This window comes from Narcine bancroftii, chromosome 9, assembly GCF_036971445.1.
Source record: "Narcine bancroftii isolate sNarBan1 chromosome 9, sNarBan1.hap1, whole genome shotgun sequence".
Lineage (NCBI taxonomy): Eukaryota > Metazoa > Chordata > Chondrichthyes > Torpediniformes > Narcinidae > Narcine > Narcine bancroftii.
In genome coordinates, this window is record NC_091477.1 from 26146350 (window position 1) to 26162748 (window position 16399).

General features: G+C 39.3%; 1 protein-coding gene across 5 annotated transcripts in view; it reads left to right on the forward strand.

Annotated features, from left to right (window-relative positions):
• LOC138743330 (polycystin-2-like protein 1) overlaps positions 1-16399 on the forward strand; it is a 56346-nt gene that overhangs the window by 28379 nt on the left and 11568 nt on the right. For 4 of the 5 annotated variants that reach the window (XM_069898511.1, XM_069898509.1, XM_069898510.1 and 1 more), the window contains 3 exons: positions 4945-5043; positions 6193-6308; positions 10232-10271. In XM_069898511.1, coding sequence (XP_069754612.1) covers positions 4945-5043; positions 6193-6308; positions 10232-10271 — 255 coding nt within the window. The remainder of the gene's footprint in view (positions 1-4944; positions 5044-6192; positions 6309-10231; positions 10272-16399) is intronic. The other variant, XM_069898512.1, reaches the window with a different exon arrangement.

Here is a 16399-nt window from a genome sequence, read left to right on the forward strand (position 1 = left end):
ATATTAATTTTATAACCTGAAACTCTTCCATATTTTTCTAGTGTTGTTTGTAATTTCTCCAGAGACTCAACCAGGTCAGATAAATATAATAGCACATCATCAGCAAATAGGCTGATTTTATGTTCTTCTTGTCCAACTTCGAAGCCTTTAATATTTGGATCTCTCCTTACAATTTCCACCAGCAGTTCAATCACAAGGATAAAAAGCATTGGGGACAGAGGATGCCCTGTCTACTCAATCTACTCAAATGGAAAACCAGTGACATTTGACTATTAGTTATAATTTTGGCACACGTTTTCTGATAGAGAGTTTTTATCCAATTCATAAATATTCTACCATTCCAAATTTCTCCAATGTTTGAAATAAAAAAGCCCATTCTAAGCAGTCAAATGCTTTTTTCACATCTAAGGAGACTGTTATAGTGGAATTCAGTTTTGATTTAGCCATATGTATTATATTAAATAACCTACCCAGACTATTTGAAGAGTGTTTTCCTTTAACAAATCCAACCTAATCTGTATGTATCAACTTAGGTAAATATTGTCCCAGTCTATTAGCTATCGCTTTCACCAGTATCTTATAATCAGCACTCAAACATTACTTGTTAATCCAAGTCCCATTTCTTTGCGTCCTCTTCTAAAGCTTTCAGCTTTTCTTGAATTTTAACCATTTCACCTTACACTTGGTCCACTCATGGTATTAAATCCTCAATTGCCTGTTTAAAATCAGTCATCTTCTCTGACATATCTCTCAATGTGGTTTCAACACCTGTGAAATGATTGCATAAAGTCTCAATCTTATTCAGGTCTCACGCTGGCTCCCCCACTCCCCCCCCCCGCCCAGCACTGCTGGGTTCAGCAGGTCCCAAGGCCACTCTTGAGCCACTCCCTTTCAAGCGTTCACTCAATGTTCCTGGTTGAGTTAGTGTCTCTTCCAATTTTGTTTTTTGCTGTCTTGGCTTCTTAGTGTTCATCTTGTTCTTTCAGAGTGAAAAAATTCTTAATTTTAAACCGTTTTTTTTTAAATACTCTTCAAGGAGAGCTCATCCAAGACACTTCTATCCCGATCCTTCACATGGCCACGCCCCTTACCTTACTTTTCCTGTTCCAGTTTGTACAGCTGCAGCATGGGCTGCAGCCATGTTTGATGGTCGGTGTTCACAATTGTAAAGTTTACAAAGATTTGTTTAAAATACTACAGATAGCTTATTGAGTTTTTATGGACAAAAATATTGATTCATTATGTCGAATTCAAAAGAAGCGAAGGGTGTGAAGCATAAAACCACTGCAAATGTGTTTGAAGTTGAATTGGTTAACAAAATAGTAGAAACTGCTACACTGAAAGCTCGAGGTCATGATGGGTGGTTATTTATTTCGACATTGCATCACATAAAAATAAGAAATACTCATTGATGTTTTATTTAAACAAACTAAACAAAGTAGTTCAAAGTACAGAATAAAATTTTAACTACATTACTTTAAAGAATGTAATCATACTTGTATTATATTAAAACATGCCAATACAATTTTATTAGCCATGAGAGATAGGGTCTGCCAAAAATGATCTTGAAACAATTTCAAGTTTACATTTATACTAGCATTCAGTGCCCACATATTTTTGTCACTGGAAAGAATTTGCACAATGCAAGATTTTTGCACTCACCGACTACTAAAAATTAGAGGGAATATTGTCGGGCAGCATCAGTGGGAGAAAAAAATGATTAATGTTTTGGGCTACAGCTCTTCATCAACACTCATAGATTTGAGGTGAGGGGAAAGGTTTAAAAGACATTCTTTTTCTCCAGTAATGCTGCTCAAACCAGCAGTGCATGTTTAGCTTCAGATTCTATCATCTGCAGTCTCCTCTGTGTCTCCAAATATGAGCATGAGTCAGGTTTGAAACAGACAAAAGTAGAAGTGGATTTTTTTTAAAAAGATTTCTGCATCTGGCTGCAAATCAATTCCAACCACATAATTTCTCCTTGATTCTTCGCAATGGTTACAACAGAGATTTTCTAGAATTTTGCCTGGTATGAGGATTGCAAATAAACTCAAAGATTTGAAAAGTACTCTTTCAATGTAATACGGAGATGGGTACTTTTAAATAAAAGTATGAAGTTGAGTTTCCAATTGTCTAGACTTTTCAATTGCATTTAATCTTGCATCAAAGCCTAGGCAAAATGTTTTTATGCAGAGAAGTGATTAAAAACACTTTCTTCAGTTTTATGAATTATGATTCACTTTCCTAATTAATTGACACCTGAACTTTCTTCTCTTTGGCTTGGCTTCGCGGACGAAGATTTATGGAGGGGGTAAAAAGTCCACGTCAGCTGCAGGCTCGTTTGTGGCTGACAAGTCCGATGCGGGACAGGCAGACACGGTTGCAGCGGTTGCAGGGGAAAATTGGTTGGTTGGGGTTGGGTGTTGGGTTTTTCCTCCTTTGCCTTTTGTCAGTGAGGTGTGCTCTGCGGTCTTCTTCAAAGGAGGTTGCTGCCCGCCAAACTGTGAGGCGCCAAGAGGCACGGTTTGAGGCGTTATCAGCCCACTGGCGGTGGTCAATGTGGCAGGCACCAAGAGATTTCTTAAGGTCATTAGATACATCATGAAAGCAAAGTGGTTAAAGGAAAATGCTTCCGCAGAGAGTAAACTACAACGTGGATATTCAGAGTGATTAGTTCAAAGTTTGCAGAGTATTCAAAACTCAAAAGTTACAAACTTCAGGGAGTTTTCATCAGAGGCCTGCAGAAACCTGACCTGAAATAGTTTATGGATTGTCCGACTGGAGGGCCTCCACTTCTAATACTGGACCTGGTGCAAGAGCATACAATATGCTCTTTCTGCAAGGATTACCGGTAAACACTTGCAGAGTGAACAGAGAAAGTACAAAAAAGTTACATTGGGTGTGCTGGGTAATAGAGAATGAATAATGTGAAAGAATTGACAGAGAAGTGTGGATCAAAAAGTTGGGTGAAGGGGAGTGGTGGTCAGGCAGATTATAAGGATAGTCAGGGAATTGTGAAAAGATGATAGAGGATGCTAAAGACGTGCTTGAGAGAAGCTTAGAGAGTGGCATATTTTGAGCAGATCTGTGCTCTGCTGCTGTGTGCATATTCATATTTGGATACATGAACCACTGCTCCCAACAATCATCTGTTCACTCTGTGATGACCATTAATAATCCTCCTAAATGAAAGATACTTTTCTTCCAAAATAATAAATGAAGCTGAAGGTTTGTCATTACACAAATACAATATATAGATGCAAATTTTTACCTGCTGCAGCCAAATACCAACTACAATAGAATAAATTAAATGATACTATTATATGTCAAGACAGAAAAAATAAATATATAATAGTGAAAGAAAAAGTGACGATTTAATAGTGCAGACAGTGGTTTCCGAGTAGTTTATGGTTTGGATTAAAGTAGTATGGAGAGGTTCAAGAACCTGATAGTTGTTGGGGGGGTGGGGGGGGGGAATCCAACCAAAAGGTGCTGGAGTTCAGGCTTTCATGCCTTCTGCTTGAAGAGAGAAGCAAGAAGAGATTGTGACTGCAATCTGGAGATTCTTTATGATATTGACACTCTTCTTGAGGTAGTGTCTCAAAAATATGTCTTCAGTGAATGGGAGGTCACTGTTGGTGATGGTCTTAGGTAGTTTTGACACTTTTTGTGGCCTTCTGTGTTCCTGGGTAGTCATGTTTTCAAACCAGGTTGTGATGCAACCAGTCAGTGTACTTCCCACACAGTACACTTGAAGAAGTTTGATAGAATATTCAACGACAAGCCAAATTATCTCAGGCTTCTTAGAATGTAGAAGTGTTGAAGTGGACTTAGGAGAGCCCAGGGAACTTGAAAGTACTAACCTTCACAGTCAGTGAAGACAGCATTAATGTCATGATTTTCCCTGGCAAACATGCAGATGACTGTCTGGTAAGTGTCTAGCTAATGTCACCGACAGCCATCTGGAATGATCTTACTGAAAAAAAGCTAAGAAGGTGACCTTTAGAGCTAGAGTTCCTGTGACTATCAGCAGGTCACATAATTTGGTTACTGATGTTGCAATAAAAGAGAAGCAGTTTTTTTTAATATCCAGAGAGGAGATAAATCTTCGGATATTGTTAGAAGTGAACATTTTTTTCAAAGTAATATTGAGCTTGAAACAATTGCCCTGGCATTAAATGCACAGCGGAGCAATGTAGTTAAAAAACATGTTTCAAATGACTCAAAATGAAAAGAGCATATTTTCTTTAAAAGACCATCGAAATTATTTCTTTCCATGGTGAATATATTATCTGTGTCCACATTACACTCTTGGATGTCCATGTGCAATGTCATGACTATCAGCAGATTAGTTCATATGATGAAGATATGAATAGCATTAGAATTGTGCATCACAGTGGTGCAGCATCTGATCTTTTTCTAACCTTGGATGCACTTCAAACCGTGTGCACTAGATGGGGATCCAGTCTTTAAGATTCAATGCTATCCATGCTATATTTTTCTTTGGCTTGGCTTCGCGGACGAAGATTTATGGAGGGGGTAAAAGTCCAAGTCAGCTGCAGGCTCGTTTGTGGCTGACAAGTCCGATGCGGGACAGGCAGACACAGTTGCAGCGGTTGCAGGGGAAAATTGGTTGGGTGTTGGGTTTTTCCTCCTTTGTCTTTTGTCAGTGAGGTGGGCTCTGCGGTCTTCTTCAAAGGAGGTTGCTGCCTATCACCAAATCCTAGAAGTTGGAACTTAACTGAAAATCATCACCTAAGACTGAAGTGTATGTGGGTTTTAATTATGTAAGTGATGCTTTATAAGAACTCTGTTTTAGCATGAACATTGTTAAATACAAATAATCTTACTCCTGACCTTTTGTATATAGTGCAGACACAGAGTGTACCTTCCAATTGAGCATTTCTGCATTTTTACTTCTGTCCATTTTATGTTGCTTTGCAGAATGTGTTTTTGGCTATCATTAATGACACCTATTCTGAAGTCAAGGATGACAAAACATTACAAAAAGTAGATTTTGATATTTACGATCTGGTCAGAAAGGTAGGAAATTAATCATAACCTCAATTCTTTAGAATAAAAACTTTCAATTATTATTTATATTACACTTTCTGATACATGTTTCATTTGAAAGTTCTATGCTGATGCAGTCAAATGCTCATCCAGACACTTCTTGCATGCTGTAAGCAACTCTGATTCTACCACTCAGACAGTGTATTTCAGGTGCTCAACACCCTCAGGTTCCCTTCATATCCTCTATCACTTATCTGTTACCCTAACCTATGTCCTTTAGTGTTTTATACCTCCAGTATGTGAAAAAAATGTCCTGCAATCAACTCATTGTTGATAATAAAATAACTACACTTCTTATCTCTAGTACATTAACAACAATGGCCACATTTCCAAAATTACTTAATTGCTCACAAGTTTCTTCAGAGTTCCTGACATTGTAAAGGTGCTACATAAATATGAATGCCAGTCTTCCCATCTTGGAAAACAAATCTTCATTTTGTTCAGCTATTAGATACACTCTTGTACACATCTACTTGTATATCTCAAATATTTGCCTAATGTTCTTCCTGCATTTTATATGGGGAGCTGGGTAGTACATCTTGAGATAAATTCTATAAAATGATTACCCATAGAGGAGCTGTTACTATCTTAGTAACTTTAATATACAGTACTCTGATTACTTTTGTTAAGATATATCCAGATCTGTACAGATAGAATAATAATTACGCTGTAGAAGTTCTATCTCTTCAAGTTAAGGAGTTCTTCCACATTTCTCAGCAGATCTTGAAGTCGTAGAGTTTTATTAAAGCAAAAATACAAGCAGATTCAGTCTTATTTTCCTAGAGAAAAAGATTACTTATCTAATTTGCTTTTTGACCAGTGACAAAAATGACAAGGAAATTCATCATAATATTGGCTTCTGAGTTCCTTGTTGCATTAATTCCAACACTGGAATATAAATAAAAATGAACAGTTTATACAGAGAGGGTTACTTTAATTATTGCATTTTTTGTTCTCAAGAATTGATGAAGATAAAAGGTTATGTTTGTAATAGAATATGAGACAAGTATTGAATGTGTGTCTTCTAAGATCATGATATAATTTAAAATTCTAAAGAATTCATAGGATTTCTAATGTGAACATTCAGTTTAATAGATTATTTTGTAATGTTAATTACAGATTTACAATAGTCTTTTTAAATTCAATCTAAAAAACAAACAAACTGGAGCTCATCAATCTCCTGGCCTCAAAGATGAAAGAGGAAGTCAGGCAGCTCTACGGCATAATTTTGAGAGGTATAATACATATCGACTTAGATATATTTCTATCCACTTACAATATCACTTCTGATAGACTTAACAAGGCAAGAATACTGAAGGCAAATATGACAAGGAATCACCTTAGAATTGCTTTAGCTCCAGAACTTGAAGTAGTAGAGTAATGCCAGCAATTTTGCATTTTTTTCGTGAAGTTTGTCCAATAGAATGGATATAACCAGACCATAATTTAAATAAATATAAATGAGGGCAACAGTATAAAATTGTCTGGTATGCTTGCCCCTACTGTTTCCAAAGTTAAAATGGGTTTAAAGTTAGTTGTAATGTGTGTATTTAATTGAGTGATGGGACAACATCAGTTGAATGATTTCTTGCCCTGGTGATATTTTTGTTTTGAACGAGAAACATTGGAGTTCAAATTTCTTTCTCACCTCAGTTACGTGACAGGCTATTAAATTTACATGAGTTGACCAGTCTTTAAACAAAGTATGCTTCCCTTGTGGCAGCAATTATTCCCTTGTGACAGGCTATTAAATTTACATGAGTTGACCAGTCTTTAAACAAAGTATGCTTCCCTTGTGGCAGCAATTATTTAAAGGTTTGAAATGGCTGGCAAGGAGTTTGAAAATTATGCCTGAAGGCATGACATAACTGATTAAACTTCTGTGCCAGATTCTGGTGCATGATATTAACACAATAGGGATTTCTTGAATGAATTATTGGCATCAACCAGTTCCCTTCCACACCACCCTCCTCTCCTTTGATTCATCCCACTTTCTCCAAGTCAAAAGGGTAGCTGTGGATCCATGAATGGGTCACAGCTATGCCCGCCTTTTTGTTGGCTTTGTGAAGCAATTCATGCTACAAACCTTCACAGGCAAGGCCATTTAACTCTTCCTCTGCTATATTAATGACTACATTGATGCTGCCTCATGCATCCACAATGAGCTTTCAACTTTATTCACTTTGTTGCTAACTTTCACCCTGGCCTCAAGTTCACTTGGACCATCTTTGGTGACACTCTCCCCTTTCTTGATTTTTGTATCTCCACCTCAAGAGACAAACTTTCTACAGACATTTTCTCCAAACCAACCAACTCCCACAAATACCTTGATTACACTTCTTCTCAATCCCCTGCAAGGATTCAATTATTTTCCCTCAATTCTTCTTTCTCTGTTGCATCTGCTCCCAAGATGAGGTCTTCCATTTCAGATCATCCAAAGTGTCCCCATTTTTCAAAAAAACGTGGCTTCCCCTCTACCACTATCAACTCAGCCCTCACCCATATATCTGCCACCTAGGGCACAGTCCTCAGAGAGGCGCTATTGAAGAGAGATTCCAACAGCTCTGGCACCTCTGTATCAGAGGCATAGCTGGGGTGGGGGAGGGGGGTGCAGGGGAAGTGACTGCTCCCCTGAGCACATTTTTTCCAAAGCAGTCGCCACTGATCTGCCCTGCCATCTCCTTGTGTGTGTCCCTGATGACTGGGCTATTAGCTGGTGTAGATTGCGTGTCATTCATGCGTGAATTGCTGCAATGCAAAGTGCGAAAAGAAATTGAGTTTGATGTTCGAGCAGTAAATTGGAGAGTGAAAGCCCAAAAGGCAAGAGCTGTGAATAAAATTATTGTTTTATTTTAAAACTGAATTGATTTGTAAATTGTGTCCCACAGTTCGGATAGGCCGAGGGGAGGTTCGGAGTCGGTGACTGGAGCTGCCGGCACCCAACTCCTCCCCTCGGCCTAAACCGAAGCACCCGACTCTGAACCCTCCCGTCTCTTTGGCCTACCACACATGCACACTGGAGTCCGATGTGTCTGTGCGGTAGTAGGCCAAGAGGAGAGTTCGGAGTCGGGCATCGGGAGCTCCAGTCACCAGAGCCAGGAGTTCCTGATGCCTGACTCCAAACACCCAAGTCCCGACTGTGAACCCTCCCTTTAGCCTACACCGGAGCTCCCATCCAGCCCTGTATCAGGGTGAACTATGGCAGTGCCATAGACAAGGTACACTGCTCATGCAGATGTGGGCAATTCACCAGTCAACCCACCTGTGGGTGGTCCAACACAACAGTGAAATTAACAGTGCTTCAGGCAGTTGAGAATTAGAGGGACAATAAATATAATTTCCAAAGTTATGATGGGAGGAGAAGAAAACAGGAACCAATACAACCTAAGGAGAGAGATGAGGAGAATGAAGAGAGAGGGAACAATATCCCCGACCATTGACCCCTTCTAAGTCTGGGGATTGATACAGGATGTTCCCACCCCAATTTTTAAACAATGATGGGTTTAAATATCTGAGATATATAATCCTTAATAAGGGAAATAATCATTTACAAGGGATGTTCAAATATTATTGGAGATGGCGTATGGTGCACTGTGAAAGGGAGCTGGTATGCCAAGAGGAATAGCGGGAGACTGGGCACAAAGTGATAATGGTCAAGGCATGGTCTCTCAACATCATGACTTTATTGAGGCAAAAAATTCAGGAGAAATCATAACTAAGTTTATTTTCCGGTTCCACAATACTCGGGAATCCTCTGCCGGTATTGATGGTGTTCCCTCAGCAATACAGATCCTCCTAAACTGCCTGGGCTCACGGGTCACTCTAGGTACTTTAATATGGCAACAGCAGGGATACACTGAAGTGGTTGCCTCCCTTGTTAACAGGATTGCTCAACAAAAGACAATTTAGCCATTAGGGGCAGTTTATGTTGCAGCAAGGTGGCTCCACAAAGCAGGGACAGTCCATGCCAGGATGAGAGAGCAAACCAACCAGAGATGAGGGTAAAGATCAGTGTCTCTATTGTGGCCAAGCTGGTCAGAGAGGGTTGAAGCCGAAATGGAACCTCTGGGTAACTTGTTGCAATCTCTAGTCTTACGAACTGCACAGACATCATGATAACAAGCTTCCCCCTTTAATTTAATAACCTATTCCCATCCACATAATAGGGAGACCCCCCTACAGTGTGAGAGTGTATGTGAGTGAGAGAGTGCAAGTTGCAAAATGTTTGCGTGTGCATATACGACTTTATGTGCTCTCACTCCCTCTAATGTTAAAGTCTGGCTGTGCCCTGCTCTGCATCATGAATGACGGTGGTTCTGACTAACGACTATAAGCATGCATGTTAGTCTGGTAAGACAGAGGGAGGAAGTGATATACGCACGTCAAATATCACATCAGGTATTGCATCCACCGCTCAGCCCATCTAGCACCCTCCCAACCCCTAGCCTAGGGCACAAAATAGTCTGGCACCAGCCCCCCATGTGCAACAAGGACAGGACTCCCTTTATCCTCACCTGATTAGCTAAGACAAAGAATTTAGAGCAGATAAGTCAAACTAGAATAGTTGGACCACAACTTGACTAGGAAGATGTGATTGGACTAGAACCTTTTACTTTCCTGATGTTTTCTATGTCGTTACTGTATATTTGCACAAAATTTGTTGGAAGTCTATCTATAGGTATTTGTGATCTCCGTCTTTCAGATACAGTTTTATAGCACTTGAAGCATTAGCAAGTGGAGACAGTTGGCAAAATTATTCTTGGAAGACTGGTGTTGTAATCTTATAACAATCACACAGCGGCCACAAGTCAAATGCTTTTCCTTTAAGAATTGCATAGTGAACACTTTGTGATACAGAATAACAAAATATAGATGGGCTGTCATGCCGTTTCATGAATTGTTTCCAATAAAGACTTAAAAATAAATAAATAAAAATTGACTATCAAATTATCTTAGTTACTTTGTGAAAACATACCAAAACAGACTTCAACATGCTATTTTGTAAATTAGCATTGACATCAATGATTCCAATAGTAATTTATTTCATTAATTGCTAGATAAAATAAGTTTTTCCACCTAATAAATTTTAAAATATGTATTTAAAATTAGTAGAGAAAACACTGATGCAAGCTTAATTATCCTTCAATAATTATTGTAGGAATGAAGATGAAGAACTTGATCTTACAGAATCTATAAAGGTGAGATTTGACATTAATAAAAACACAAATGGAAAAATTATCTAAATGACTATCTCTACAAAGAAGATTTGAAGTAAATAAATCTGAATTTTTAATCAAAATTCAGGCCCAATTTTGATCAAAATATTTAGGATATGTAAAGTTATCAAAGAATATAAACTATTCAGTGGTTTATAGTCTTTTACCTATTGTTATAATGTAATGCAAGAATAATTCTGCATCAAATAATTCCTTTAAAGATCTCAGTAAGCATTTGATAATGTGAATGCATGCAGTTCTGGGAAATCTGGAATAAATCAGAAAATGCTGTAAATAACATATAAAACATCCTGAGGCAGTAGCAGAACAAAATATTGCCATGTCTCATATACCATATTAATAATGATGTGAAATAAAGGAGGTATGAATAAATATCACTTTACCAAAAAAAATTAATGCTAATATTTGTTTCCAATCATGTGCACCTATTCATTCAATTTTGGTCAATGGCTAATTCTGTTCTATGTTACGAACCACACATAATCGAACCTCACATAATGAACCAGACAGTGTCTAATTTTAAAACACTAAATTTATTTCTTACTCTTAAAGTGTGTGTGTGTGTGTGTGTGTGTGTGTGTGTGTGTGTGTGTGTGTGTGTGTGTCTCTGCAGGCTTACTTCTAAATCTTTTCAATTCAGTGTTGAAGTGTAGGCCGTTGAAATGTGATGCCCAGAATTAATGATGAACTGATGGGAAGACTGGAGTTGTGACTGTTACAGGCTCATCAATTCTCATTGTGTTGCCTTTGAAAAAATATGCATCCACACGAGCTATGGTCATAACATTCCTGGTCCTTTTATAGGCAAGACTTGAACTAGGCGACCTCCATGAAGCTTCCAAGACACTGGTCTCTCCAAAGTTAGTTGTCAAATCCTGAGGTCAAATAAAGTCAACCCTCTTAGGTTGAGTGCAAGTGCTCAGTTTTATTCCACCATTACTGTTTTTTACTCCACCATGGTCCTGCACAACATGCTAACACCATCTTATCAAATAAAAGGTTCATCAAATAAATGAATAATGCTGAAACTACTTTTAAAACAGTCAACTTTCGATGCTGATTATTTTCAATACCAATATCAAATTCAATTTCCAAATCATATATTTTCCTGGATGATTTGCAAACCACAGATTTCCAAACCATAAAATACAAAGTTCTCCATAAAGTCTTGAAATCTCCGAGGTGGTCGTTGCTGACGTTGTGGTCTATCTCCTGGTATTGTAAGCCCACTTCTGGACTGCTGACTGCAATATCCAGCTCAGTTTGTCTACCGCCTTGATGCTGGTTTCCAGTAGTTTCTTTTTCCAGCTGGTGCATTCCAGGTCCATCAAGCTGGTCATCTCAGTTCTGCTCTTACGCAGTTTTGTCTGATGTCAACATCACTGAAGCATTGCGATGATAATACTTTTTCACATGTGATGTGTTTCAGTCACCTTCTAGTGACTGGACTGTCACCTGATTTCCTTCTCTGGACACCACAATATATGGTTGGGGAATAAACGTTGTGTCCATTTTATTCTGACTTTCTTTCCTCACCTGTACCTCATCCCCTGGTATTACATCTGAAGGTCTGGCATTCCTTTTCATGTCTGCATACAGTTTTGTTGCCCATTTTCTTTCAACATCATGGTCTTCCACTTCCTGATCATTCACTATGTCAACGACCAGTGGTATTTTGGTTCTGATCTTTCTTCCGACAAGAGTTATGCTGGACTTTTTCCTGTGGTACTATGTGGTGTCGCTCTGTTTTCTGCTATGAAGGTCAAAAGAGCTTCTTTCCAGTTCTTGCCTTCTGCTTGATTCTGACATTCAACTTCTCCATTGGCCTGTGGCCATTTTGGCGTAACCTTGGGGTAGTCTACACTAATTGTTCTCATGAATTCTTGGAATATCTCGAAATGCAAAGTCACTGGTAAGCCATGTCTTGTGAAGGTCTCCCTCAGTGCTGCGACAGTCTTTTCTGCTGTTTTTGATTTCATTATGTCATACCCATAATATCTGGTGTAATAGTCAACAACCACCATAATCGACTCTCCAGTTGGGAATGGGCCCAAGAAGTCCACTGCAATATCCTCCCATTGTCCTACTGGTAGCAGTGTGCTTCATATTGATTCAGGTGGGTTAGGTCTGCTTGTCACCTGACACCCATGATATGATCTCACATATTTTTCCATTCCTTGGCCAGCAAATATTTGTATGGAGGTTTTGCTTTGTCTCAACAACTCCCAAATATCCCTTGTAAGCCAGTGCTACCATCCTCCCTCTCAATTTCTGTAGAATGACAAATTGGTTTCCCCTGAGTACATATCTTCCAATTGTGCACATTTAATCTCTGATGGCCACATAGGATTTGTTTTGACAGCTGTTCCAATCACTGCTGTTAATCCGATCCCTAATGTCCATCAGTTCTGGGTCCATGCACGATTCCTCCTCACTCTCCCTTGTTTGTACTGCCCGTGCATTCACTGCAACGAATCTCACGAATGATTCAGCGTCCATCTCAAGTGTTGAGTGCTTTACCCTATCGTCTTTCAGCAACCTTGATAGTGAATCGGCAATATTGTTTTTCCGTGCTATGTAAATCACCCTGTAGCGATATTGTTGTAGTCTCAGGATCCATCTTTCAATTCTAGCACACAGCTTTGATCTCAGAAAATAAATGGCTTCCAGTGGTCTGTGATCAGTTAAGAGCTGGAGCTCTATGCCACATAGATAAGTATAGAAATGTTTGCAGGCCCATACAAGTCCCACGGCTTCCCTCTCTGTCTGTGAATAACATTTTTCAACATCAGTAAGTGACTTGCTTGCATATGCAATCACCATCCATTGTTCCCCTTGCTTCTGAACTAGGACTGCTCCTAGTCCCACTGGACTTGCATCAGCTATGACGTGTCTGAGCCTTTGGATCAATATATCTCAATGAATATGCACTCATCAGGTTTCTTTTTAATTTCTGAAATGCCTTCCTTTGGTCGGGTTCGAACACAAAGTGAGCATTTTTCCTTGTTAGCCTCCTCAGTGGTCCTGCAATAGATGCTAGATTTAGTATGAACCTTGCACAAAATTTCACTAGGCCCAGGAAGCTCCTCACTTCTGTTGCATTCCTTGGTTCTCAAACCTCTGCAACTACCTTGATTTTATCTTCAGTTGGATTGATACCTTCACTAATCAGCTTGCGACCCATGAACACCATCTCAGATACACCCAGCAAACATTTGTCTGTATTCATTATCAATCCAGCATCTCTCAACTGGGCTAATGTCTAAGTCTTTCATCATGTTCCTCACGTATGGCACCATGGATAATGATAACATCTGAGATGTTAGCTGTGCCTGGAACTCCTTGGAGCACTTAGTAAATTTTGTGTTAATAGATCTCTGGAACAGCGTTTACACCAAATAATAACCTCTTGTATCAATGTGTGATGAATGTAGAGATTTTTCTTGACTCTGGCTCTAATTCTAGTTCTAGCTGGTAGAATCCCCATTTCAAATCCAACTTCAAGAAGGCTTTGCTCGTCAATAGTTCCTGTAAGACTTCATCCACTGTAGGAATGGGGTGCCTTTCCCTCAGTGCTGCTTCATTTGCTCTCCTCATATCAATACATAGTCTGATCTCTCCATTATCTCCACTGGGTTTCGGGACTACAATGACTGGGCTGACCCAAGGTGTTGGTTCCTCCACTGGTTCAATTATGTCTAATTGGATAAGTTCATATATTTTTGCTTCTACCTTCTCCCTCAGCCCAAACAGTGTCTTTCTCATGGGTTGTGCTACTAGCCTGATCTCTGGATCTATTTTCAGTTTGATCTGCCTGTTCCTTAGTTTTCCAAATCTTTCAAAATCTGACCAGAATTCCTCCTTCAGATCAATATAGGATTGGACGGAGTTCACATTCAGGCCTACACGTAATACACGCATTGCCTGTTCCGTCTCCCTACTCAGTAGAGGTTCCCCTAATTCCTCTGTGACAACAAACTCTACCATTGTGGTAGGTGGTGTAAGATTACTCTGGACATCGACCTACACCTTCGCTGTAAAGCATCCAATTGTTTGAAGCAGCTTCGATGAGGTGTATGGAAACAACTTTTTCTCAAATCTTCTGATTGTTCATTTTACCTTTTTCAATTCCTCCCACAATTCTCTGTCTATCATGTTGGTGTCACTCGCACTGTCCACCATGATGTCAACCCACACCTCCAATCACTACTGGCACCTTTGCATTTGCATGTTTATTGTTAATGCCAAAAGCATATCTTGTCTCAGTTTGTTTTCCCTGATCATCATCACATGTACATTCACATTCACATGAACCTTTTTCAACATGACATACATTTTGTTTGCCCCTTGGCCTATGTCCGTCTCTCATCCCCCTTCTTCCTCCACAATTATTTGCATGTCCGGGTTCATCTCTTGCCTGGACTGGGGCTCTGCATGTCTTGGCAAAATGGCCCTTTCTACCACAGCTTCTGGACACTTGACCCCTGGCTGTACAGCACAAGTCCTTGCCAAAATGTCCAATATTGCCACATCAATAACATTCACGACCATGTTCCAAATAACTAGTGTGCTTACCAGATTCCTGTCCTTTGCTTGGGGCAGTAAATATCTTATGAACTTGACCAGAAACTGCACCATCAAGTCCAGCTGGGGGACCATCCAATTTCATAGTATGAAACTGAGTTTCCACTGCTTCAAATGATGCTGCTATTGTTAATGTTTCTGCCAGTGTGAGTGTTGCACCTTTCTCCAACAACTTACATCTCAAGTGGCTTGATGTACAACTTTGTTCCACCTGATCTTGAATCTGGTTTTCCAAATCTGCTCCATAATTGCGACCTTCAGCCACCTTCCTGAGTCATGTGACCAATTGCACAACACTTTCAATGTCCCTCTGTTTGATCTGTCAAAAGATATGGCGTTGGAATGTGACATTTGATTCCACAACAAAATGCATTTTCAAGGTGTCAACAGCCCTGTTATAATCAGCTTTGTTCCCCTAGTCAGCCAGCGTACTGAAAATCTCCTGCCCTGCTGCTCCACCAATATACAAGAGTAGAGCTCTCCTCCGATGAGCTCTGCTGGCGTCGTCCCATCAACAAACAGTTCCAAGCTGTTGGCATATGAATCGAAATCCTCGTACCAACCACCCAGCAAACACTAACTATTCTTGCTTCTCCAGTCGAATCTAATGGAGACAAACCTTTCATTCCTGCGGTTTCAATTCCTCCAAATGCCATATTTTCTTCTGTGTAGCTAAATATCAAGAATCTCAGTTCATCCTCATTGCCAATGTCGAATCCTGAAGTCAAATAAAGTCATCACTCTTAGGTTGAGTTCAAATATGCTCAGTTTTTATTCCATCATTACTGTTTTTCACTTCCCCATGGTCCTGCACAACATGCCAGCCATTACAGTCAATAACCAATCTATATTATCATGCAAGGCATTATAGTTGATAACCAAACTATATTATTTATCACTACGACATTAGTCACAATCAAAATGAAGCACTTTGCTTCCCAAAAAGCCCTCCTGGCATAGATCAATCCACCAAAAAGGCCCAGTCATTCACAGAATATCCTTTGTTCTGAATTCCACAAAAATGGCTGGCCACAAGAGCTGCTTCAAAAAGCTGTTTTCTCTTTAGCAATCAGAATGGTTCTCCCTTGCAAAATCACAATGTCTTTGCAAATGTATCAAATCTGGAAAAGACTGTGACAAGCCTTCCCTCAGTTCTTCCAATGTATCGAATTGTCACGGGGCAGTGACTTGTGATGGTGCTTGTATGAAATGTTAAATGTTAACTGTGACCATTCAGTTCCTCCTGTCTATACTATCCCTTACAATGATAATCTAATTTTACTAAAATGGGAGCTCATAATATCTAATTTAACATTGTCAAAACCAGCTATTCTTCTGTCTTGAAATGCATACATTCATTTTATATTATTTGCAAAAAGTATCTCTTACAAATTTTAAAATATACAGCCATCAGCAGCTACATTAAATTTCCCAGTTTACAGATGACAGTAACTATGTATATTTGAAAAAAATAAAGTAAGCCTCAAATTCCATTGATTCCACAT